Source organism: Diospyros lotus, chromosome 12, assembly GCF_014633365.1.
Source record: "Diospyros lotus cultivar Yz01 chromosome 12, ASM1463336v1, whole genome shotgun sequence".
Taxonomy (NCBI): Eukaryota; Viridiplantae; Streptophyta; class Magnoliopsida; order Ericales; family Ebenaceae; genus Diospyros; species Diospyros lotus.
In genome coordinates, this window is record NC_068349.1 from 36,153,747 (window position 1) to 36,179,797 (window position 26,051).

The window sequence follows — 26,051 nt, forward strand, 5'->3', positions numbered from 1 at the left end:
CATTTGATCCATCTTACACTCTAATAAGCCTCTGTTAATGGCGTTATTAATCTCTTCAACTTCAACATGTAGACTCCATAACCTTATAACTTGGATAGAAGACGAACCCACAACCTTACAACATGGAAGAGTGGTGGTGACAGTAAATTATTGGCTTGCTTGACTTGTGGTGCTTTTAAAAGTATAGTTATTTTTATTAAACAAATTTAAAATAGTATTTGATTAAGAATAAATTTGTTTTTAAAGTATAAATTAATCTTTTTCAAAGTTAGGTTATTTTTAAATCATAACTAACCAATGGACTCCTCCTTTAAATTAGAAATATGAGTAGCTTTTTAATTATTGAGGTTATAGGTTAATGATTTGTGGCAGCGCTCGAGAGTTTTTAATTTTTTGATGCGGTATCACAAAATTATTAAAATGTCATTTCAAGGAAATTAATCTAAGGTTATCACATATTTGAATCTCAAACTCTTTAAGGGGACAACACATGTCATCTCCTCTAATCAAGGATTGAGAGATAAATTTTACTTCATAGAAAGAGACACGTCTCAATGTCAGGACGAAAACTCATATCCAAAATCCTGAAGAAATCGAAATAGATGGGGAGAATCCAATTCGATCTTCTTTTGGTCTTGGAAATCTCTCAAAACCTACCGGACACTAGTTCAGGGATCTCAAAACCCACTTCTAGTACCCTACCTCAATTGTCTTATAAGAGGCAAAGACTTCTTCTCAAGTATGGAATTAGACCTAAGTTCATTTTCAACTTTTGTCTATACTTATTTTTTTCTAATCAATTTGAGTATTAAATGTCAAATCAAGAGACCTAGTCGTGTCTTATTCTCTTATAGGATAACTCCTATGGTATAACTCTTGAGATCAAAATTTAAAGTCAGTGTGTGTCTTTTTTGTGGATGCAGTCTTCAGATACGAATTCTAACATCATAATTATGGGATACTTATGATGATCAGTCCCAAAATCATCATTAGTCCTTGATCTAAGTTGAGTAAAGTTACATTTTTCTTTTATTATGTATTATAAAGTATAATACCACTTTCAATTTTTATTTTTTTTTAAGAAAAAAATTATCCCAAATTTGAAACATATTTACATGTAATACTAAAGTCATTTTATTTTTATCTTTACGACAAGGCAATAAAGCCAAGTGGTCCCCACATCTTAAGCCCCCACGGTGTGCCAAGCTTGAAGATACACCGTACACGTGGACCACCAAGAATCACGTTGTGATACAGGCTGTGGCTGTCTTGGGCCTGGCCCACACCCAATCCCCACCACATGACAATCTATGCAATTTCCCTCTACTTGGGCCCCCTCCATTCAACCCTCTCTTTTCCCATTCAGACCTGCTATGGCCTCCCCCGTCATCCAAACTTATGATGGGTTAATGACGCTATCATACAAATTTATTAAATAATTTCAAAATTTATTGAAAATTTAGTCTCATGAATTTAGTGAGGTCGGGATGTCATATTTCATTTGTTCGAGTTTATAGATCTCACGAATTTAGTGAAACTTACGTAATCGAGATGTCATATTTCATTTTTTCATAAATTATGATTTTGATCGTGTTTAGATAAATATTTATATGTTCTTTTTAATCATTTGACGTGGCGTCTCAACTTGCGACAAATCTTTCTCTATGATTAATTCAAAAATATCATAAAAATGTGAATTTAAATTATAAAAATATTATTAACAAAAAAAAAAAGAAAGATTAATTACAAAGAAGAGGAGCCACAAGTGACAAAATAAGAAAATGACAATTATTGTTGGGTGGGGGCCATTATTAAGCCTAAGCATATGAAAAGACAAAAATGCCATACATATAAGTATAGAAGAGAAAAATTAATTAAACATATAATAAGGCTTCGTTGATTGTCCCATAGCATCACGTGCCAAACACGCGGGAAAAGCGTTCCGAGTCCACGTGTCGGCACAAAGGTTGAGGGCCCACCATGTCTGAGAAACAGCTCACCAAGCGCCACGTGTCGGCCTCTGGGAGCCCTATTTGCCAACCGGGCCCCACCACCCAGAGCCCACCTTTACCTGGACAGCCCAACAGAGCGGCCCACTCACCACCTCAGTGGGCCCACGTCCAATCGCCTAATTTGACCCACTTCGCACGTGCCCCCCACCCAGGTGCCGTCGTCTTCCCCCGAGCTCTGAAGCTCCGGCCTTTGACTTCCATGGCGGACTCTGAAAAGCGTTCCTTTTCAAGCATTTGAACTGGCGGGCATGAACGGAAAAAGCTCCCGTTTCTCGCGAATCTCCAAGGAGAAGTCTCGAAGCATCTGGGTCTTCGTCGTGGGTTTCTCCGAGCTTGAACTCGGCGCACTGGTTGACTCTGCTTTTCCCGCTATGGGGCCCAGAGTTTGGAACTCGACCGACGAGGTGTTTGTGGCTGGCTGAACGGCGGCTATGAAGGAGGAAATGGGTCTCGCCGATAGGTTCACAAACGGGGCGGCCGTCCATATCTGGGGTTGTTGATTGGAGGGTCCGGCAATGGCGGCCTGTGGAACAATCCAGAATGCCGGAGCTAGGTTCGTCGGCATGGGCCAGATCGGGAGGACCGTTTGAATGGCCGGAGTCGGAGCGGGTCCGGCGAGGGGCGCGAGGCCGCCGGAGTCGGGAACGGGTTCGACCCGCTTGCGCTTTGCGGTCGTGGCGGCGGCGGGGCTGGTGGGGATTTTAAGGGCGCCGTCGACGGAGGTTGCGATGGCGGGGACGGTGCCGGAGCCGGTGGCGGCGATGATCGAGGGCTCGGCGCGCTCCAGGAGCCAGCGGATGGTCTCGCCGTCGGACTTGTGGCCGAGCTCCCGGGTGAGCTGGAAGACCCTGGCGGCGCAGGTGGCCGGGATCCGGATTCTCCGGCCGCGGCCCTCTACCTTGCGGTGGCGGTCCTTGGTGGAGGGCGTCTTGGCCGGCAGGGGCATCGCCATGGCCAGCGGCGCCGTGGCAATGGCGGCGTCGGGCTCCGGCTTCACTCCGACCGCCGTGATTGCAGGGGCATCGTCATCGTCGAGCTCTTGCTTCTTCTTGATCCCAGACGCCATGGTCGAAAACCCAAAAAAACAAACAAACCCACAGAGAAATTGGGAGAGGGAGGGCAGATATAGAACACATTCATGGAATGAATATCCTACGGTTATGAGCATGTGTTTGAACCCCCCTTCTTCCAATGACTTTGTGACACGTGGCCACCACCTACTATGTGGGGCTTGGTCCCTAGGGGGAGGTCATGCTCATCATGCCCCCCCCCCCCCCCCCGCCCTACCCCCCAATCCATATCTTTGGTGGTTTTTTTTATTTTCGATGTCTAATTATAACAAATTTGATTGGAATAAAAAAAAGACCCCCCCAAGCCCATCCCTTCTAGTAGTTTCTATCGCTTTACCTAAACTCCAACCGGACCATTGATTTTGTACAAAGTGATTGAATCCATTTAGTTTAATAATACATTAATTAAGCCAATAATTTAGATTAATACTATGTCATTAAATTTGATATTTCATTTCTTGGCCGTAAAAGGTGAAATCCCTCACCTTAAACGCCCCCATGCACTACCTCATGCACGTGAGAGGAGTTAATCACGATACACGACGACCACTAAGGTAGGAGGTACAATGTATAGTGCCCACAAGGAACCACCCCACAAGAGGATAAAATTCTCATATTGCGATTGCTATGACTCGAATATTCATCCTTAATTATAATCTTATATCCTATGAACCACAAATTAAATTCGTTACGTTGAATTGAAAATTAGATATGAAAGACAATTAAAACTTCTAAGTCATTGAAATATAAAAAACAAACCACAAGGCCCACAACTTGGTGCGCGTTAGGCACCCAATGGATGATGCAAGGAAGGAGCCAAGGGGTTGGTAAGGCCGCCGCGACCTGACGAAGGAGAAAATATTTTTATGTAATATTTTTGTCTAATTAAATGCATTATTGTAAGTGATGTGTCTTCCATTATGGTTTGCTTATAAAAATGTTAAATTTAAGAATAAATAAATTTAAACGAGTTCAAAAAATAAAAATCATAAAGAGTCGAGAGACTTTCTCTTTAAAAATCCTCTTAATAACTCACATTTGAGTGTTAAAAAGAGAAAATTTTATTATTATCTCAGAGATTTTTTCAATGCGATCTTCGAATTGAAATGTATCAACTAACCTCCAAACTAATACCTTACAAACCAAAAACTTTTCTATGTCGGCTTCAACTTCTATAAATAGAAATTGACTTCCCACCCTCTATGTATACAAAAAATATTATTTTAAACACATTATTTTCACTTAACAAATTTGACTTAAGTATTGGAAGGTCAGAACAGAAAACACTTTGCGCCCTTTAATAATTTTTTATTTTGTATATCTTTTGAAAAATGAAAACTTTCGTGTTATTGATATATCTCGACGCTACAATAAGTAAATATAAATCTTACTCTTGTTTTAAAATTCACAAAAATTATGACAAGTAATTTTTAATAAATTTAAAAGCATAAAAATAATAAAATTACCGTATACTATGATTCCAAACATGATTATTATAGTGTAATATCCCGTCTAGTAAATAAACCTTAATTAATTCATTTACATACTTAATTTATTTTTTTACTTTAAAAAAAATAAATTAAGAATCCGTTCACATCCCTAATCACGTTAATATAATACGATATGAAATCGCACTTATATTGAATATTTTGACGTGACAGTGACACTTCAAAATGCAGTTGGGCTAGGCCCAAGGAGGGCATCGACTGTACTGCCAACGAGCCCACATTCATTCATCTTTAAGCTTTTTGAGGCCCACCTAACCCGCCACTTGACCTAATGAGTTGGGCCAGGTGGGGCCGGAGACCGCAGAGACCGAGTGGCGGACCACTCCCTAAAATGGCGTGGGTGGGCCCCCACCCCCACCCCATTTCCCAGCACTGATTGCTATGGTCACCTGCCTGGTGCTGGTGCTGGTGGCCGTAGGGGTCCACCTCCACCACCGTAGGGTGGCGCGGGGCCGTGACCACCACCACCACCACTGCCACCGCCGTCCGGCCCAGTTTGATCAGAAGTGGGCCCCGCCTTCCCCTCCCTGGTTAAATCCTCCATCTTTTGTGGGCCTCGGCTAATTTGTTCATTACCCTTTCTTCTCACCTTTTTCTTCACTTTCCCTGCCTCGAATCCTTCCATCCAAACAGACCACTAAGAGGCAGCCTGGCGGCTCTCCCAATTCATACATTTCAAAAAAAGGTCGTGATATCATCGGAAATAACAAAAATACCCTTATTCCTCTTCCTTGGCCATCAATACTTCTCTTTTTGGAGTAAATGTATTTTCCTATGTTTCACCAAAACGAAAAGAAAAAATACATACGAAATAAAAAAATAATATTTTAAAAAACAAAAAAACAAAAAAACACATAAATAAAAAATATAAAAAATATATAAATATAATTTTTAATATAAAAAATAATTAATCAATCTAAAAATAAATATAAATTCTATCATTGATTAATAATGACTTACTAATTAAAAATAAATATAAATTTAAAAAAAATCAAATATAACTTGATTAGATACAAAAAAAAATTCATCTCTAACCTCTTGGTGAAAAGAAACATGTTTTCAAATTGAAAACATATTTATGATATTTATATTTATATATATATATATAAATATATATATATATATATTTCTCAACATTTCAGTACAAGAAACGTTTGAAAAACACTAGAACAGAACTCTCAAGGCATTTCCATGCATCATAGGCAATTTTGTCTTTTTAAACATTTCTACTTATTATCATAGTTTAGGAAAAATTCTTGATAGTTAGAAGGGTTTACTAAGAGACTTACCAAATGGGGACTAAAAGACCAAAATGCTCTTACCCATTTTGCAAAGTAGGCCATTGCCCTACTTTCTCTTCTCTCTCTTTCCATGGTTGCGATGCGATCGCCAACTGCTGACAACCCTTTACCTCATCACCTCTCTACCATCGTCTCACCAACCGTCATTGCATCCTCCAATGATCAGCGAGGCGATAGCAACGAGGCAAAGAGCGGTCGGTAGTCACATCGCGATTATGGAAAAAAAGAGATGAGAGAGCAGGGCAATGCTCCACTTTGCAAATTTGTAAAATGAGCAAGGACATTTTACTCTTTTAACCCTCATTCAGTAACCCTTTCTACCAACTTATCTGACCCTGTAGAAGAACCCTGATTTTTAATGTGTTAAATCACTACCTTTTCAGAAAATACACAATTATGAATTTTAATCTAACCATAAACAATATACTAAATAAATTATAGTTCTTCAACCATTTCTATTAAGAGTTATAGTGGAAGCATAAATGAGCTTCCACCACTTAGATTATTCATAATCAATATCCTTTGTAACCTTCGTAAGAAGAAGAAATGACTACATTTCTCAAGCCAAAGCCATGATGTCACGAGGTGAGTCAGCCATCCAGTTAGGTGAAGAATGATAACATCAGCCTAAGTGAAGCAAGATTCCAAATAAAGAATGTCAACAAAATGAATCACAACTAGAATGCACGTGATTAATCATGCTCGGGCAGCAAGATGTTAAGAATGCATGTGATTAATCATGATCGAGCAGCTTACAAGCACAACCAAATTACATCTTATCGAAATTAAGGGCCGTTCTTTTTGCATTTTAATATTTAATTTTGAATTTTAAATTTATTTTTAATTTTTTATTTTAATAATTTGTTTTTAAAAAATTAAAAATACGTTTTGTTTAATATTTTAAGTATAATTTTTAAATAATATTTTATTCAATAAATTTAATTATTCAGTTGATAAATTACATATATAACTTCTTATCGTTGCAATATATATATAGATACCTAGAAACCAGTTACAATTGACGCCACTAGCAATCATCGACAATCACTTCTGGCCGGAGATTCTTACGATTAGAACTTACCATTAGAAATGCCAAAACAAGGGAGTTAACATACTCAAAAACCAATAAGATCCAATAGTTAAATTTCTATAGATTTGATTTTTAATTTTCAACTAGAATTGAAAAACGCATTGACAATCACCACAGACCATCGTGGTCGGTGATTTTCAGCGATTAAAGACAACCACCCAACACTTTTATCCTCATCGACCAACATACTCAAAAACTAGCAAAATCTAACGATCGAATCTTCATAAATCTTAGCTTAAACCTTCGGCCAGACTTCAATCACACGTACATACGCATATATCATGAATTTGTGCTAAAAATATTCGTTGATAAATCTAAAATACTTACCTTCTTGTAGACTGGAGGCCACTTTCATGATGAAAATATGATCGAATCCAAGATCAAATGGTTAGATTTTACAAAATCAGTTATTTACAGAGATGTTCTTGAGAGAGAGTTTGCCACCATGGAGTGTGCAAGAATAGGACGCTGCATTGGAAAGGTTATTGCCAATGTTGTTTTCCGCATTTTCAATTTTTTGACTTGTTTTGACTAAAAACACTCAAATAATTTTTTATTGTTTTAAATTTTCTTTATAATTTTTTTTTATTTTTTAAAAATATAAAAATAAACACGTTTTTACCATTTTGAAAAACTAAAAACAGACTGAAAACAGCAAAAAGAACATGCCATAAGCTTCCCACATTGCTTTCTGTCTCTATTCTGCATTGGATTGGTCGTTCACTATGAACCCTTAGCGGACAATCACCAGAAAATAAATACTCTTCTATCACAAACCCCAAGGATATAGTAATCATAGTATATTACATGTATTGTAGTTGGTTGTACACTTTGTTGTATTGTAGTAGTTTTACCTTTCAATTGTATTGTAACTGAAAGGATAGAAAAGCCTGTAAGTAAGCTAGAATAGTTAGAGAATGCATAGTTGAATGATGGCAGATTTCCAATCATCTCTCTTCCTCTTATCTCTTTCTCTTTTTGTTCTAATTCTCCCTCCAAGTCTCTCTGTTCTTGGTTTTTACCTAAAAAACCGTAGCTCAGATCTAAGGATCTGACATCTTCACCCCTAAAAAAATGGTAGAGAGGACAAGATAATGGTAACATTACATGTTATCGAAAACTCTAATGGAGTGCATAACCAACAGAGGACTCTAAAGCGGTGGCTTACCCAGTCTCAGCGATCCTCTACTACAAGAAACAGAAGAGATACAAGGTTTGTTCACCCAAACCACATTGCTAAATCAACAAAACTACTGAAAGCTACATCTTCTAAAGCGATAGTTGATGCCGTCTCACTACACTCCTAGCCAATCAAGGGGAAAGACTAGAAGAATGTGCCTAAACCAACAGGTTCAGATACACCCATTTACCATCAACCTTATCGGGGCTTCAAGAAACATGATACAAACTTGGAGAGATACTCTCAATAGGATCCAACATGTACCAAATTCCAACGTTCTGTTCCAAATAGAAACCAGTAGAGCCAAGTTCGGATTTATTAGATAAAAATTTCTTTATCACCAAAGTAACTAACTAGAATGAATTCCAGATAATGCACTTGTAATGTAGGAACAAACACTACAAATTTCAATTGATGTAGGCTTATCTTATCTTGAAATCAAAAGGACGTAATTAGTGCTACAATATGCAGAGACAGAAGAAAAGAAAACGGTTTTGTAGCAGCAATTGACTTGCAAGGAATTAGGGGGAAAAAAAAAAATCTTAGGCTATGCAAACCAATCACGTCTTGATTTCTAAACTTTGAATTTGTGAAGAACAAGCTATAACATGCACGGGTTTAGATAAATAACGGCAATTTCACTTGCATAGCAGCAGTAAGAGGGCTTTGACAAGACGAGACAGGAAATATAATTGCATGCACTCAGCTTTTGGATGTCAATGACCAATCATTTTGAGCGTGTGCATCCCTGCACATGCACACATCTAGATATGTAGAGAGAGAAACTAAATCATAATGGCCATGCATTTTTATGCATGTGCAACAACAATTTGGCTGTTGAGATCTAAAGAGGAAGAAAACTGATCTAGCATGCACTGAAATAGCTGTGAATCAAAATTTATACAGCAATTGCCAGATGGCAGACTAATAAGGCTAATGATAGAGGACTTCATGATCATGAGGAGACGGCTGATTAAAATGTACCACACATATCTTCAATGTCATGAACCTGACATGTAAGTGTACCGTGTTTGAGCTCCAAGGATGAGCTCCATAATCTTTGCTGCACATTGGCAAATACATTGAAGAAAAAAATAAATAAACAAATAAGAGCATAAATCATGCCTACATACACGAACCAAACAAGATAAGGTTGTATATGCTTAAAAGGAAGGAAAAGAAACGAACCTGTAAGAGTCCCAATAATTGGAACAGGCTCTAATAATCTCTCTGTGTTTTCAAGTCTTTTCCTGATATATTTAAAGCACATCAATAACTGGTTTTCCCCCCTGAGAGGGAACAGAAAAGAAACTGATCAATGAATTCTGAGACAAATGCATCATTACCGTGTGTACTTGTTAAAGAACGGATCTCTCATGAGGTAAAGTGCCCACAGCAGCTTGCGCCTTCTCAACTGTATTGCAAAGACACGACGAATACAATTTAACATCAAGTCGTTTAATCAAGCTATCAACTATATACAAAAACGTTTCTTCCTCAGCAGATAGCCAAACTCATGTTGAAGACTGATGAGCCAGATATTCACAGGATAAATTTTCCCCTTCCTCTTTGTATTGCCAAGAACACTACTTGGACCCATTTTGACTTAATGGGAATAGCTACATTCAACCAATCAGCAACATGATGACCCCTTCAGGATGAAATACTAAATTTCACTAGAAGTTTCATTAGTTCCAAGGAATTGAAGGGAAAACTTCCCCCAGCAAAGGTGGTAGGTCCACTAACAATGCTCCCCCCTCCCCTTGCCAAGATTAGAGGTCTCACATTTGAGTATGGTGCCTAGTGGTAGCATGGGTAGTCACTTGCCATAAAGTCCAATTTCAATCGGTTATTTCTGAAAGGAATAGTTGAAATAATTGATCAAAATGGTCAGATGTCTTCTCTTCTTCTTGTCCTTTGGTTTATTAAAATATCTATTTATTTCAATTATTTATTTGGATGCCAGGAGTCAGCACCTAGTTATTTCCTTTTACATTGAGACACAGATTATCACAAATCAATTTAAGTCATAGATGAGATTTGTTACCCTTTTTTCTCAACCTATTTTCAATAATTTGAAGACCACTGTGGGTACTTGTATCACTCCAAGTGATCCACCACCATTAATGCGGCCCTATGCAGGGCATGTGAGTATATCTCCATGGGCTCTCATTCCTAGATCAGTATATCTCCGTTTATGAACTTGTCACCATAAATTGCGCAATAGGAATAGTATGTCATGCCTACTAGTTGGACCATTTTCGGCACTGGTGACACCCTTCAAGCTGGGCTACTAGCCTTCTCTGCCAGAGTACTGCCCCCTTTTTCACAACCACCTTAGTTGGATTGCAGGAATTTTCTGCCAGAGGCCCGGAGCAAATATCTCTAAATATGATTTCCCTACACAACTATATTGAATACTCCACATTCCTGCTCCACAAGCCACTCTGCTTGTTGCTCCTAGAACTGTCCCCCATTGGCTCATACTTGGTAGTGACTCCAATGAGACTAATAGCTCTAATGGTTCCAACAAACCTCACTAAGGCAGGATTCAGGATCCTCTTTGCAAGGGACCGCTAGGGTTTTGTGAATTGGATACTAGATTTAATGTTCCAGCAAGAATGGATCCTGGCTCAAAAGGTTCCTTACCTTCATTGGTTCACAGAAAAAGGAAATCTGAACATATGCATGCACAGCCCTTGTACCCTTAGCTCATGGCTCCATGATCTCCATCAGTTTGCAGGTACCATTCCCCTTTCGCAGGCACCACTTACTCCATTACTAGTGTCACTCTTCCACAATTGACTAGGGTCACTCCAATAGAATTTCAAGCCATGACCCATACCCACATCTTTTGGTGTTGGCTCTCTCTCCAAGACAAATATGAAGTTCATGCTTCCATTGATGAAGGGATGACAGTATACAAACAATACCCTTTGTTGCTCCAGCTATGATTCTCCACTATTGCTCTCCAAATGGCCTTAAGTGACTCCCTGCCTGGCATTGGCAATTCCTACATCAATTATTGCCCACCATAATTCCCAAAAGCCCATCAATTACCCTGAAATGACCTGACACATTCGTCATATTATACACACCCAGTGAAGAGCAGTGCTCAATAAGCAATGGAACCAAATAGAAGTGGCTTACCTACTCTCAAGAAGCCCCAAAAGCTTCCAACAAATTAAACTTGTCAAAATGACCCACCTCTAATTGCAAGGTAACAAGACCAAGCTAATGACAACACCCAAAGTGGCAATGACCAATTTGATCTCAATATTACCATTCTCAACATGTATCAGACTTACCAAACTATGTTGGAGACCCTCCATGCCATCTAGAAAAATGGCAGAGCAAAAGCATCAGCACCACCCCTTCCATCATGAGACTAACGGTTACTCATATAATTGCTCGCCACTGCTCTAGTTACACAAAAATAAAAAGATAAACTACCAAGCTGGGTACCATTTAAGTCGGTTCCCCTCTATGACCTAGTTATCTGTCTCCACTTTGCAACTCCATTTCACAATTTGGTCCAAAATTCTATTTATGCAGCTCCACTTGTCCATTCAGCTCACACGCACACCAGAGAGAAAGGGAGAGAGAGATTTGCTAGCAATCTTTTATCCAACACTTGTGTTATGTGTGATGCAAAAATGAGCAATACAGTAGAACACATTACTCAATTATACATGAAGCAAATAAAGAGAAACTAGCTCGGCTGAGTAACTTGCATGTACAAGGAAAACAAGATAGTAAAATAAAACAACATGCAGCTCATTGATTTATCTGTTCAACTTTGCACAACCCCCCCCCAAAAAAAATAAAAATAAAAAAAATTAAAGAAATGAAGGGGAAAAAAAAGATTGTATTATCTTAGACAAGCACAAAAGCAATTAATATAGCTCGTGGATCAAGCAGCCATCATTAACAGAAAACTTTACTGCATTAACAATAACTCATTTATAACAATGCCACCTCAATACCATCACATATCCAAGCAATTGCAAGCCTGCACCTGAATCCTTTTCAGTCTTAGCTCCTATGCTCATTTACTCCTACTAGAAATAAAAACACAAGTGCAAGGGGGCTAAACTGTGGGTATGTGCATCACTACAAGCTATCAGCAGCCATCAGTGTGACACCAAGCAAGGCACATCAACGTGCATCCACAAGTTCATCTTAGGGGATTGAATGTATCTCCATGGTCTCTCGCTCAATGAGTAAGCATATCTTCATGATTATTGCCAATAATGTTATCTAGGGTTTACTGTATTAGATTTCTTAGGCGGAATTAGACCACTCACAACAGCACACGCTCACGGATGAAATTGAAAGAACATATTAAAGTATCAACTAGAAATGTAAAACAAAACAGAAAATTAAAACAAACCACAGATGAGACAGTCCCTTTATCCTGGTTCGAATCATTCAATGAGAATGACCCTACATCCAGCCTTGAAACACCCTCCGAGAGCAGTTCTATCTTTATTAGAAACGATCAGTACAGCAGCTTCCTTTCTACCCGAGTACACTCTTGATTTCTCTCCAAGATTACAATGAATTATCTTTCTTTAGCCTTTCCTCTCAGAAAAATACAGAATGCACTCGCTCAAAATTGTTTCATATCAAGCGATCTACCCCTGCCCCTTATTTATAGAATGAGAGGCAGACACCCCAATTTAACTAATCGGGATTTAGATATTTTTGGTTTCACCCCCCCCCCCCCCCCAACTATATAAATTTACAGTTGAGCCACCGCCTATCTACTTAGTTGCTTGAGATACTTGACTGCTTCATTTGAATCTTAGACTTACTCTAGGCAAACCTTATCACAAATAACAAGCTTGTCTCCTTGAATTGGCCAATCCTAATAGCATGTTGTGTCATATTGCACTCATGGCACCATCAATTAGTTTGTATGACTCCTCTGCCAGAGTACTGCCCCTTTCTATAAGGATGCTCATAGCACCCCTTAATTGGGCCTTAAGAATTTCTTCACCAAGTACAATGTGAATCACCATCTTTTGAAAATGAACTCCACATAAGCTCTATAGGCTGCTCCTTTTCAAGCCCTTTCTCCTATCTGCTATTCTTAACACCAACCCCCCCCCCCCCCCCCCCCCCCCCCAAAAAAAAAAAAAGAACTTGGCCTCTACTCTACATAGACTCCAATAACTCTGATAGTTATAATAGAGTCTAACAACGTAGGCTGAGGTGGAGCCTGGGATCTCTTCCTTAGGAGACTTTCAAAGTATTGTGGAATGGATATTGGGGTTAAGATTTGTCAAGGATGGATCCCCACTGCAAAGAATCCTTACCTCGATTGGTTCATAGAGAGAAAATTTGAAAATAACACCTGCACAATCCACATACTCCTAGATTAAGGTCACATGATCTCCATCAGTTTTGCATGCCACTCCACTATTACAGGCGTCACCTCCCCCATTCCGTGTTACTCTTCCACAACAACTCGGAGTTACTCCACCAACAAGATTTTTGTTCATGACATATAGCCCTCTTGGACAAAACCCTTTGTGCTCTAGCTCTGATGCTCCACTATGCTTGCTCTAAGAGCTACTTTAGGTCTCTTTTCCCAACTTTAGTGGTTCTTTTTCCCAACTTTAGTGGTTCTTTGTGCCAGCTATCACCCGCTACAATTAACAAAAGGCTGTCAACCAACCTCAACCTTCCCAACACCATTGCTCATAACTAACAAATTTTCTTTGGTGTTTGTGTTTGAGACTTTATAATTGAATAATTGAGCAAGAATTTTGATTATGTGAAATTTGGTTATGAATCTAAGTCAAAACAGACTGACAAAATTCACAAGCAAAATGCCTGATACAAATGGCTTCCAGTGAGTCATAAGATGCAGGATCTTTACTTCTTTTATTTTCTAAACCCTTCTCCACAACTGAAGATAACTAAGTTTTTAATTTAGAATTGAATAAATGGACCTAGAATTTAAAATTGTATAAAATTCATATCCAAATCTGAGTTTGAAAAGAACAACAGAATTCGTGAACCATGTCATTTTAGAATCTTGGATTTTAAAATTCCACAATATGTCAAATTACTAGATTTTAAATTTTGAGAAAGGAATGCAGTCTAACTAAAAATTAAAGCAATAGAAAAAGAGTGAACTTTTAATTACCAAAAACAAGGGGAAATAAACAAAGATAATTTCAAAGAAATGCTTAAAAAGATGCATCGAAATGTTTAAAATGCAATAATTTCAAAGAAATCTAACCTCATCCTTTTCGTGGTCGGAAAGATGAACATGATGATCTTTCCTACCAAACGATGACATTGTAAAATTAGAAAGAATGCCCACTCCAGTAAGGTCCACAGCCAAGGAAGTACACCAAGGAAACCAAGACCGAGCTCCGTACTTTCGTATCAATAAAACATAAATAAGTGGTCTAGTTATGAACATCACCTCAGCTATCAAGAATAAAGCCCCACAAAAACCTTTCTCAGACAAGATAGCTGACAAGGTGGGTTTCTCAACCACCAAAGCTGCAACAAAAAAAATAGCACAATTTAGCACATATACCCAACAAACACAGATTAGCATCCAAACAATAAATGTTTCTTCAAATTACCATTACAGGGAGGCTCCATGATTGCATGGTGCTGCTGAACCCTGTGGAACCATGTTGGGTCTGAGGCCATCCTAGCATTTTCCCCGAACCTGCTCAAAGCAGAGAGTGCCCTTCCTTCAAGATTCCACGGGTTCTTATCATGATAATTCTTTAAGTTACCAGGCCCCTCACGCCTTCCAGGCTTTGAGAGGTTTCCAAATTTATGTTGAGGATCTAAAGTCTCAGAACCCTTTTCAACATTTGGTATCTCCCCACCCTGCAAAAGCATCTTGTATCCACTGTTCTGGAACAAAACTAGCCTAACACACACCCTGAAATTAATTTAATATCCAAATACTTAGCCAAATTAATAAGCATTGTCCTTGGTACCAATGATGACAAAGAGTGGTGTCCACTAGATTAAATATACCACTTACTTGATAGCCTCTGTAGCAGCAATAAAATTCCACTTTTTATCATCACCAAGGAAATGCTGTGCTGCAACTTCAACCAACGTTTCTAAGTCCTTCAGTAAAGTTATGCACAAAGAGTAAGGGAAGGAAGATGGCTCTGCAGGTGTCCTATGCATCTGGGTTGGAGTTGTGCTGATTATATGTTCATTGACAGCAGTAATCATGCCCAAAACTGCAGTTACTGTAGAAGAAATTTTGTTAAATCAGTGAAAAGACAATTTAAGGCTACACTGCATTAAAAAAAAAATAACACAGGATAGAGAAAAATCCAGAATAGTAAAGTGAAATAAAATGGAGCCATGAAATGTAAGAGTTGGATAGAGTGCTCATTTATTAGGTAAACCCACGAAAATGGAAAATGGCACATAAAAGACAAAAAGGGAATTGTCAGTGCACAAGGCTTTCCACTTTTTGGGGTTGGAGGACGACCATTATTTAGTACAACATTACACTTCCTATGCAAAGTTCAAAGAGGTGTTTTCCAAAACTCAAGCCTATGATCTTCCAGTCACAGAGAAGCAGCCTTACCATTACTACCTAGGCTTTCCCTCATAGTTACTGAGTTCGCGTCCCCAAAAAAAACACAATCCAGATTGTGGTTCCTTTTCATCCCTGGATTGTGAAAAACGTGATCCATATCCCAAGAATGGGGATCCCCAGGGGCAGACGTATTCAATTAAAACAATTTAAATTTAGGGAATAAACTTAAAGTCAAAATCATTTTTAAAAAAAAGGAGATAAAAGAAAGGTTGCCCACCTCACTTTCTTGTGTATTCTATTGCACTTTGAATTATATTCAAACCTAATGTTGTTTGCATAGTATTATTCATTTCATAAGTTGTACAAAAACATAGAAAATAACTTAAAACAAAACAAAAAGAAACCAAACATAATGTTGTTTGCATAGTATAATTCACTTCATAAGTTGTACAAAAACATAGAAAAAAATTTAAACAAAAACAAAACAAACCAACTACTATAATAGGAAGGTATCTACCCAACTAATATGAACATGAATTCAACTATAAAACATACCAAGACCTGAAATAACGAACCAATTAAGCCTACCCCTTACATTATCACAAAATTAGCATACTAACGTACCTCATTCCTGTTCCCATATCACAACCTGAAAAGTATCATGTTCCTGGTAACTATGCTTTCCCTCACCCTAGAAAGAACAAACTGAACAAAAGCCAAAACGTCCAAAACAGGCCACTATCCAACTCTATGGCGGGAGCTAGTAGACTAGAGCTGCCAGATTGGGTCCAATACATACCTTAAGAAGGATTTGCACAAGGTGGCTGTATTAAAACAATAACAACCTCACCCCCACCCCTAAAATAAAGATCAATTGTCAATCAACACATTATTATCATCATCATTCTCACGAGCCTTAATCCCACTACGTAGAGTCATTAAATAGATTCTAGCTCTCAAGTCATCTCTATTCGTGGGCATATCTCCTAGACGGACATCATATCGTATGTCATACCTACAAGTTTTTTTAGTCTTCTTTTATATCTTCTATTACAAACTTCTTTCATTCCAACCAGTTTCCTCAAGGGTACATTTAATGGTCTTTTTCCCACACATTCAAAACATCTTATTTGCATCTTAAACATCTAACCATTAACAGGTGTTACACCAACTTTATTACAGATAATCTTTCCAAATTTGTCTTTTCATCTCAGTTACGTTCATATTTTATGCATATTAGCACTCAATTGTCCAATATTTTGAGCCATACAACATGAATAAACTTATAGTCATTTGATAAAACTTCTCTGTTAGCTTCCAAAGAATTGTACAAGCATAAAATGTTGAAAGCACTTCTCCATTTTAATCATCCTAACTTGATTCTGTGAGGCAACAATATCTTAGTTAATTGTCAATAAACATGACTAAAATAACTTACTCCACCCAAAAGACAATATAAACATGACTGAAGTAACTAGTCCTACTTTTTCTTCCATCCTCTTGTGAACAAAGAAAACTTCCTTTAAAGCCAAAAAAAAAAACAAAACACTCTATAAGGCAGTAACAAAGTAATCAAGAAGAAGCCCAATGTTACCAAAGTTTCACAGAACCTGCTTCTGGTCCAATTTCTGAATCAGAAAATCTTTCTGGAAGAAGCCATGTCAATCCCTGGAGAATATTTTCCACAACGTAAAATCAGAAACATTTATGATGAAATAGGATGCATGTCAACTAGCAGCTGTTCTTCAGGTATTTCAGTCTGAAGCCACCATGCATGGTATAGCCAACTAAAAAGAAACGGTATAACGACTAAATAAAATAAAATAAAAAAAGAAACCATTTCAGACAGTTCATACATAATCATTTTTCATAACCTCACCAATTTGTGGATCTCAAAGTGCATCTCAGACTCTTAAACAAAACACTCTATGCAAGCAGCAGTGGAGAACAAAGTCCAATACATGTAAGCAAACATTAGATGAGTATAGTATGAATTGAATGCAAATTGTTTTCATCTCTACACTTCATTGTTAGCCTCATAATTTACACTAGTATTTTCAGATCACGGGGTAAGAAAACGAAAAGAAAACCAATTGTCAATTGACTCGACACAAGCCAACAGTTGTTTAAAGAACTACACAAACTTCGTTCCACGCATAGCCTAACTTGCAATTCAGATAAACTAGAATCAAAGTCCAACTGAGATCTTCCGTTGCATGTATGGCTTACAAGATAAACTTAAAAAGGGCAATTCAAACAGAGAGGAGTAATTCAAACAGGGAGGGGCTTAGGCTTACATTGGCCAAAGACTCCAGCGAATGCACGAACTCTCTGTTCCTCCTCACCCATCGCTTATAAGCCTCCATGAATTCAAAATCTGTATCTAAAACCACAAACAGAGTTAGAAAGTTCTAGCACCAGTCTGAAACCCTAACTCTGTGTTTCACCGCTGGTTCAGTTTCATGCTCAATTTTCTTCTGGATTGGACAAGGAGGAGCAAAGAGGGCAAGAATTGAGCACTTTCCGGTAACGTACAAAACGGCTTCCGATCAAGAGTTGCAGAGCTCTGGTTCGTCGAGAAGATGAAAACTGGGGCAAAATATCGGCGAGGAGCGGATATCAGGTCTGTGGGTGTACTGTATACTGGGATGGAAACCACGCGGACTTCTTTTTCGTTAAAAATAAAAATAAAATATTATATCAACATATATGATATTTGATAAAAAAAAATTATTATCATTTAAAAAATCATAAAGACTAGGGAGTGAGCAAATTTTCAATTTAATAGAAATAATTGAATTGAATCGACTATAATTGTCAATTTTACCCAGTTCAAATTAAGAGTCGATTTAATTTAATTTTTAAGTTTGGCAATTGCAATTATTTTGATTCGATTCGATTCGATTCAATTTTTGTATTAAAAAAAATCAAAATAATCAAACCAACTAAAATTGTCAAACAACGTTGTTTTTAACCAACATTTTCGATTATTTTTGTTCGATTTTGTTGATTTTTTTTGTTTTTTCGATTTTTTTCAATTATCAATCGGTTTGGTTTTGTTCATATTTGTTTGCTTTTTCAGTTTTCATATTTGTTCAATTTAGTTTTTTGAAATGTTATATGTATTTTTCGCACCACTTCCTATGGGCCAAATTCAATCCAATAGGCCGGCTCAATCGCCTAAAACCCAAAAGAACCGAGCGAGCAAGCTAGAGCAAGTTCACATATTGCTGAAGCATAAACTTATATCACGAAACCAAGCGAGCTCCCAACGATATATCCAACGAGCTTCCAACGATACTCCTAGTTCGTTGGCCTAACCATTCAACTCGCTGGTCAAAAATCCTTCAACTTGCATAAACAACAAAGCTGTTGGACAGCCGGAGGCATGGGATCCACTCACTTTATATGAGGCGAGTCATATCCCTCGTAACGAGGATCATACTCCCGAAATTATGCAAATGATAAGGACTGTTTGTCTCTCATTATATCATATTTATATTTTTATATCTTATGCAAATTGTAAAGACCCCTCATTATAAATAGGGGCGAAAATATCATCAAAGGGGGAGACAACAGGAATAATCAAATACTGTCACTCTGAAAGAATAATCATGGTACAGTTGTGGAGTAGGCATTGTTCCGACCCAACCACGTGAAAATTCTCTGTATCTTTTCTATTTTGTCCTTCCTCCTTGTATCTGGCACTTACTCATTCACTGCGGGCCTAACGAATCACAGTCGGCTAAAATTGAACGTCGACATAATATATGTTTGATTATTTCGGTTTCAACATTTGTTTGGTAATCGAACCAATCGAATGTTCACGCCTGATAAAGACGTTTTATTACTTTATAACTCTAATTACATTTTACTTTTATTGATATTTTGTAATTATTAAACTTTTTAATATAATAAAAATACTTTTGTATTTTCTCTTCCTCTCATTCTCACCATTTTCTTTGATCAATGACCTAGCCAAAATCTAATGTTATATCGGTTTCTCTTTATCACTATTTGGTTCAATGATGATTATTTAGTCGTCACCAAATCACATGGAGAGAGATTGACCAATCATCATATTTCAAATAATTCACTAGACATAAAAGCAATAGAAACAACGAAAAAAAATGTGAGAAGATTTTGGTCACCTTACAAATTTTAACATTTGTGAAGTAATTAGGAATATGTAAATAGTTGGTTAGGCAAAATTGTTGTGTGTAAGTGTAAGTGTGTGTGTGCGCGCTTTTTGTGTCCCACATCGACTATGCAAAGGGAAGGGAGTGGGTATTTATATCCCTCCCTTACACTTGGGGTTGGGCTTATGTGTGATCGGAGTAAGGAGTTTCCATCTTCAAGACAATGTTTTTCGACGTGCCTTAATCATCATTTTCTTTATGTTTCTTGCCGGGTTTTTTTTTCCAGTGGTGTACTTGTCATATTGTTATTCTTCGGTTGCCGCATGCCTCACCGAAATTTGGGTTTGTAGTATTGTATTTCTTACCTGATATTCATGTTGTTATTGTGAGGAGTATATTGTTGTTATTTATCATTCTGGGGGTTTGTTATAATCAGTGCAATACATATACAAATTATTGTTATTGTTTCAACATTCTGAAGATAGAAAAAAATGATTTCCACCCTTGCTAATGTTATTGTTGCTATCACAACGACCTTTGCTATTGCCAGTGCTCTGGCTGCTATCACGGTCGTCGTTGTTAGGCCGATTGTCACAAAGGCAACACCTCATGTCGAGAAACCACATCAATTTAATGACGAGAACTTTAAGAGGTGGCAACAAAAAAATGATATTCTACCTCACGACCCTGAACTTAGCCCATATTCTCAAGGAGGAGTGTCTAGTCATTTCTGAAAAAGATGTCACAATAGAGACTCAAGCTGTCAATAAGGCGTGGTAGCATTCAAATTTCCTTTGTCGGAACTACATACTGAGTAGGTTGGCGGACTCACTGTACAATATCTACTGCACGGCCTATCAAACGTCCAAGTAGCTCTAGGAGGCATTGAACAAGAAGTACAAATTGAAATATGCTAGCACCAAGAAGTTCTTGGTGGGAAAATTCCTTAACTACAAGATGGTTGATACCAAGTTGGTGGTTAACTAGTTGGAAGAACTGCAAATCATCATCAGTGATTTGTTAAGTAAGGGGATGGTCATTAATGAACCATTACAAGTTGCCATTGTGATTGAGAAGTTGCAATCCTCGTGGAAAGACTTCAAAAACTATCTCAGGTACAAACGAAAAGAGTTATCCATGGAGAATCTAACTATTAGACTCCGCATTGAAGAGGACAATAGGAAGGGAGATAAAGCCTCTCTCGAGTATGAAGTTAGGGCTAATATGTATGAGGTTCCAAGAACTCAACCCCAAAAGCAATAAGCTAAGAAGAAGAACCTGGGTCCTAAGTATAAAGCCATCAACAAGTGCATCCAGGGAAGATGTTGGGTGTGTGGAAATATGAGTCATAGAGCTATTGACTGCCGTCATAAGAAAGGACAAAGTTCTAGTAACTACCAGTGCAAGTTCATGCCTAGTCAGGCCAATATGACGGAGGAAGATGACAACCTTGTTGTTGTTGTCACTGATATCTGCATGGTGTCTAGCAACAAAGGCTTGTGGATAGACATTGGAACCATAAGGCACATCTGTGGGATAAGTCCTTATGAGAAATCGAACGGCACAGAGAAGTTGTATATGGAAAATGCGTCAGCTTCTACTGTGGAAGAAAAAGACATTTTTGTTGAAGTGGACCTTAGGAAAAACACTTACCCTCAATGATGTGTGTCATGTGCTAGAAATTCAAAAGAATTTAGTTTTTGGAACCTTATTGAACAAAAATGGGTTCAGACTTGTGTTTGAGTCAGATAAATTTACTCTGATTAAGGGGGGTATGTATGTGGGAATGGGCTATTTGCATGATAACATGTTCAAACTCATTGTACTAGCCTAAGTTCCCAAAAATAATGATAATAAGAACAAGGTTTTGGCTTATACTATTGAGTTGTGTGATGTATGACACTCTAGGTTTGAGCATGTCAATTATCGTTCTCTTCAAATAATGGTAAACTTAGGGCTGTTGCCTAACTTTAGCATTGACAAATGACACAAATGTGAAGTTTGTGTCAAATCAAAGTTTTCGAGGAAGTCGTTTTTGTCTATGGAAAGAAATAGTGAACTACTTGATCTAATGTACAGTAATGTTTATGACATGAAGAGTACTCCTATTAGAAGTGGGAAAAAATACTTTGTCACATTTATTAATGACTGTAGTAAATACTGCTATGTATATTTACTACACAATAAATATGAAACCTCAGATGTTTTCAAAACATATAAGACAAAAGTTAAAAATCAACTTGGGAAGAACGTAATTGTGTTAAGATCATATAGAGATAATGAATATGAATCATCGTCTGTGTTTGAGTTATGTGAAGTTCATGGTATAATCTGTCAAACTACAACGCCTCATACGCTGCAACAAAATGGTGTAACTGAAATGAAAAATTGAACTTTGAAGGACATAGTTAATTGCATGCTTAATAGCTCTAGTTTATCCCATAACTTATATGGGGGAGCATTGCTTATAGCAAATTTAATATTGAATAGAATTTCACATAAAAATACTGATAAATCGCTTTATAAAGTATGGAATGGGAAGCAACTCTTCTATAAAATCTGAAAAGTATGGGGGTGTCTGGCAAATATACAAGTTCCTTTATCAAAAAGGATTAAATTTTGACCTAAAACTATAGATTATGTCTTTATTGGCTATGCTTTGCATAATGCTGCCTATAGGTTCCTAGTGGTAAAATCATATATTCTTGATATTAAGAGTAACACCATAATGAAATCTATTGAAATTGAGTTCTTTGAGAACATATTCCCTTTCGATGAAGAGAGACACAATGACGGTGGTTCCAAGAGGAAGTATGAAACGAGTTTTTCTGAATGTCAAGTTGGTCAGGGAACTGAGGTTGAATCTAGAAGAAACAAAAGATATAAGAAAACTAATTCCTTTGGACCAGACTTCCTAACTTACATATTAGAAGATGAGACTCAAAACTTTTAATGAGGTTATGGCGTTTTCTAATGCTTCGTATTGGAAGGAAGCTATCAATAGTGAAATGGAATCCATTATGCAAAACCAGACATCGGTATTGGTCAACTTACTTCCTGAAAGTAAACTAATTGGTTGCAGATGGATCTTTAAAAGGAAATTAAAAGTTGATGACACTATTGATAAATACAAAATCCGTTTAGTAGCTAAAGGCTATCGTTAGAAAGAAGTGTAAGACTTTTTTGATACCTATTCTCTGGTGACAATGATCACATCTATAAGGATGTTGATTGCGATTGCTGTGTTATATAATTTGGAAGTTCACTAAATGGATGTAAATACTGTATTCCTGAATGGAGATTTAAAAGAATAAGTTTATATGGAACAAATTAAAGGGTTTATTGTAAATGGACATGAAAAGAAAGTTTGTAAACTAATAAAAGTCTCTTTATGGGTTGAAACAAGTACCAAGACAATGGCATGAGAAATTTGATCACACTATGTTATGGAATAGATTTAAGATAAATGAATGTAATAAGTATGTAAACATTAAAACCATAAATCACGAATATGCCATTGTATGCTTGTATGTGGATGATATGTTGATGTTGGGCACTAATAGAAGTGTCATAGAATCCGCAAAGAATATGTTGAATTCTAACTTTGACATAAAAGACATTGGTCTTATTAATGTTATTCTTGGAATTAACATAACAAGAAATGTAGACGGACATGTACTTTTTCAGTCACATTATGTAGAGAAAGTGTTGAGAAAATTTCGTCATTATGAGAGTAAGCCAGTAGTTACTCCATTTGATCCAAATTCTAAATTAAAAAAAAATAATGGTGAAGGTGTATCTTGTAACACCCCACTTTCTCGAACGTGTTATAACTTATGACAATTCTAGGATAATAAACTTTTTTCTTCAAAACCTAATGCTAAACCATATCATTCCTCATATCTATCCCAAAATTTTCAAACATTTTTCTTGAAAGAGAATTATTATACACATCAAATGTGGAAGTAATGATCGAACCTAACATCTTAACATTAATCAAAATTCAATTCTTACATCATCGTTCCTCAACATAACTTAATACAAAACACAAGTTCTCAACTAACATTAACCCTAAATAAGATTATACATCATACGTCCTCAAAATGTTTAGATTTCTAAGTAGCAGAATTTAAATACATAGGCTACATTACATACATTTCATTCATTATGCACTTTGCTAAGTGCCATTTCATGTTTCATTCATTCTTGTTTCTTCTACAATCTCCATCTGGAACCTTTTGAATATTCCAAGAGCAAAACCCAAGTTAGATAGTGAATCATTTAAGTAAGGGAATAATAAACATATTTCATGCATGAATGCAAAATGTAAAATGTCATTTCCATATTATTTCGGTTTGAGTCAATCGCACCCAATAGCTGCTCCCTATTTTTACAGCCTCCTTACCAGGCTGAGATATATGGGTGCACCCTTGGCAGAGTAGCGGTGCCAGTCTATAATCCCAAACCCTTATGCAATGCATGATCAATAATATCATCATGAACATATGCACATTTCATCATCAATACATGTAAATGTAATCTACATGGTATATTCATATCAAGGCATGACAACATGATAAAATTATTGCCTTAAAATCGGGTTTTTAGGTTGAACCATTTACAAACCAAGCATTTTTCATAAAACTAAATCCAGTTGGGAAGTACCACTTACCTTCTCAAGCTTATTGGGTTACCTCGATATTCGTGCCCTATCTTGAAATATGTGCATCGCCTTGATTTGCATGCCAACCCCAAAATTTGCACAAGTCACTTCAACTTTAAGCCTCAAAGTATCTTAATCACTATATTTGATTAAATAAGCATTAAAACCTATTTTTTCATAATTTCTTGTATTTTCTTTATTTTTCTCTCTATTTCTTCCTATTTTTCTCAATAAATCCAAACTAAATATTTCTCAAATATTTTACTATGAAAATTTATAAAATAATATTTCTAAATTTCTGAAATTTTCTAAGAAATTTTACTCACCTTAATTTAGCCTCTCATGCTTTCTCGGTATGCATGCTATATCCTCGCAACGCGTGTCATATCCTCGAAACGCGTGCCCGAATAATTTACTTGACTTGGCATGCTTCTCTGGTCCCAAAAAAATCCCAGAATGATTCAAGATTTTTTCGAGAATTTTCTCAAATTTCCCCAATTTTCTTATATTTCCTTTTATTTTCTTTTATTTTCTTTTTTTTTTCTTTTATTTCTCCTTCTTCTTCCTCCCACTTACGCGCAAACCATCTTCACTCCTGCCGCCGCCCGCGCTCAAATCGCTGCCCTCGCCGACCTTGCCATCCACTGCTACAACCGCCATACCATCGCTGACAGCTGCTCACGGCCGCCATCGGCTGCAGCTGGTTGCTGTTTTGGAACAACCAGTTGCGGCCATGGCCTCCACGGTCGCGCTTCCTTCCGTCGGCCACTTCCCGGCCCTCCACTAAGCTCTCCCTTGCTACTTCAGAATCGTTGTGGGTGTTGTTGTCGTGCATGCTCCACCTGTTGCTCGTTGGAAGCTTGCGACCACTGTCTCTCTACAACTCTCTTCCCAAGCTCTCATTCCCTTCTTCATTTATCCCTTTGCTCTCAATCTCTCCTTATTTATAGGCATCCTATAGCTTGGGCACCAAGCTTCATATGTACTTCTCTACTTTGGCCATACCTCTCTACAACTTGGCCACCAAGCTTTACAGAAGCTTGGCCACTACACACACAACCACGCATACATATTTATATATATAACTACATATTACATTATAAGAATAGAAAAATTATATATTTAAATCCCAAATTTCATCCCTATTACACTTGAGCAATTCCGTAATTACAATTATACCCTCAAACATCCAATTAATTTGCATTTCAATACCGAAAACGCAAAATTAATAATCCAAGATTACTCGATAATGACAATGTCACCCCAGTATCCTTATCGGGCTATCATTTTATCCCGAAACAACTGAAGGGTTGCTCATTACAAAAATCGAAGCCTCCTTAGGCTTCCATTGACTTCCCAAAGGTCCCTTGCGACAATTTGGTTTCTTAGCCTGATTCACAACTGTATTTTAGTTATACCGAAAATCGTTCCCGATTCGATTTCTTTCGATACCATAAATCCTATCTCAAAATGCTTATCAATGCCGTATCATTTTCCTTTGACATCTCGGCTTCAGGGCACCCCTTGCAGTCGATTTAGTACTTATAA

The 26,051-nt window shown here is 37.3% G+C and overlaps 2 protein-coding genes across 4 annotated transcripts; both read right to left on the bottom strand.

The window, feature by feature from the left end:
* Positions 1–1,693: 1,693 nt before the first annotated feature.
* On the bottom strand, positions 1,694–3,215 carry LOC127813997 (transcription factor TCP9-like). The gene has a single exon (XM_052355200.1). It carries the CDS (start codon positions 3,178–3,180, stop codon positions 2,239–2,241), a length of 942 nt encoding a protein of 313 aa, XP_052211160.1. The 5' UTR covers positions 3,181–3,215; the 3' UTR covers positions 1,694–2,238.
* A 5,090-nt stretch (positions 3,216–8,305) lies between these two features.
* Positions 8,306–18,354, bottom strand: LOC127786850 (peroxisome biogenesis protein 16). 3 transcript variants are annotated; one of them, XM_052314547.1, is made up of 8 exons: positions 17,999–18,354; positions 17,312–17,369; positions 15,186–15,402; positions 14,770–15,080; positions 14,415–14,683; positions 9,508–9,575; positions 9,350–9,411; positions 8,306–8,439 (listed from the first exon to the last, which is right to left on the bottom strand). In XM_052314547.1, exons 1-8 carry the CDS (start codon positions 18,065–18,067, stop codon positions 8,405–8,407), a joined length of 1,089 nt encoding a protein of 362 aa, XP_052170507.1. In that variant the 5' UTR covers positions 18,068–18,354; the 3' UTR covers positions 8,306–8,404. The 3 variants fall into 3 exon arrangements, with proteins under 3 accessions (XP_052170507.1, XP_052170506.1, XP_052170509.1); XM_052314546.1 differs by lacking the exon at positions 8,306–8,439 and adding an exon at positions 8,460–9,224; XM_052314549.1 differs by lacking the exon at positions 8,306–8,439 and adding an exon at positions 8,460–9,224 and having other exon boundaries at positions 17,296–17,369.
* Between the last annotated feature and the right edge of the window lie 7,697 nt (positions 18,355–26,051).

Excerpts from the sequence above, each read along its gene's own strand:
- LOC127786850 (XM_052314546.1), bottom strand. The coding sequence starts at position 18,067 with ATGGAGGCTTATAAGCGATGGGTGAGGAGGAACAGAGAGTTCGTGCAT. Across the intron at positions 17,370-17,998 it reads CGCTGGAGTCTTTGGCCAAT|GGATTGACATGGCTTCTTCC; the intron begins GTAAGCCTAAGC and ends AATATTCTCCAG. Across the intron at positions 15,081-15,185 it reads GCTGCTACAGAGGCTATCAA|GGTGTGTGTTAGGCTAGTTT; the intron begins GTAAGTGGTATA and ends AATTAATTTCAG.
- LOC127813997 (XM_052355200.1), bottom strand. The coding sequence starts at position 3,180 with ATGCTCATAACCGTAGGATATTCATTCCATGAATGTGTTCTATATCTG.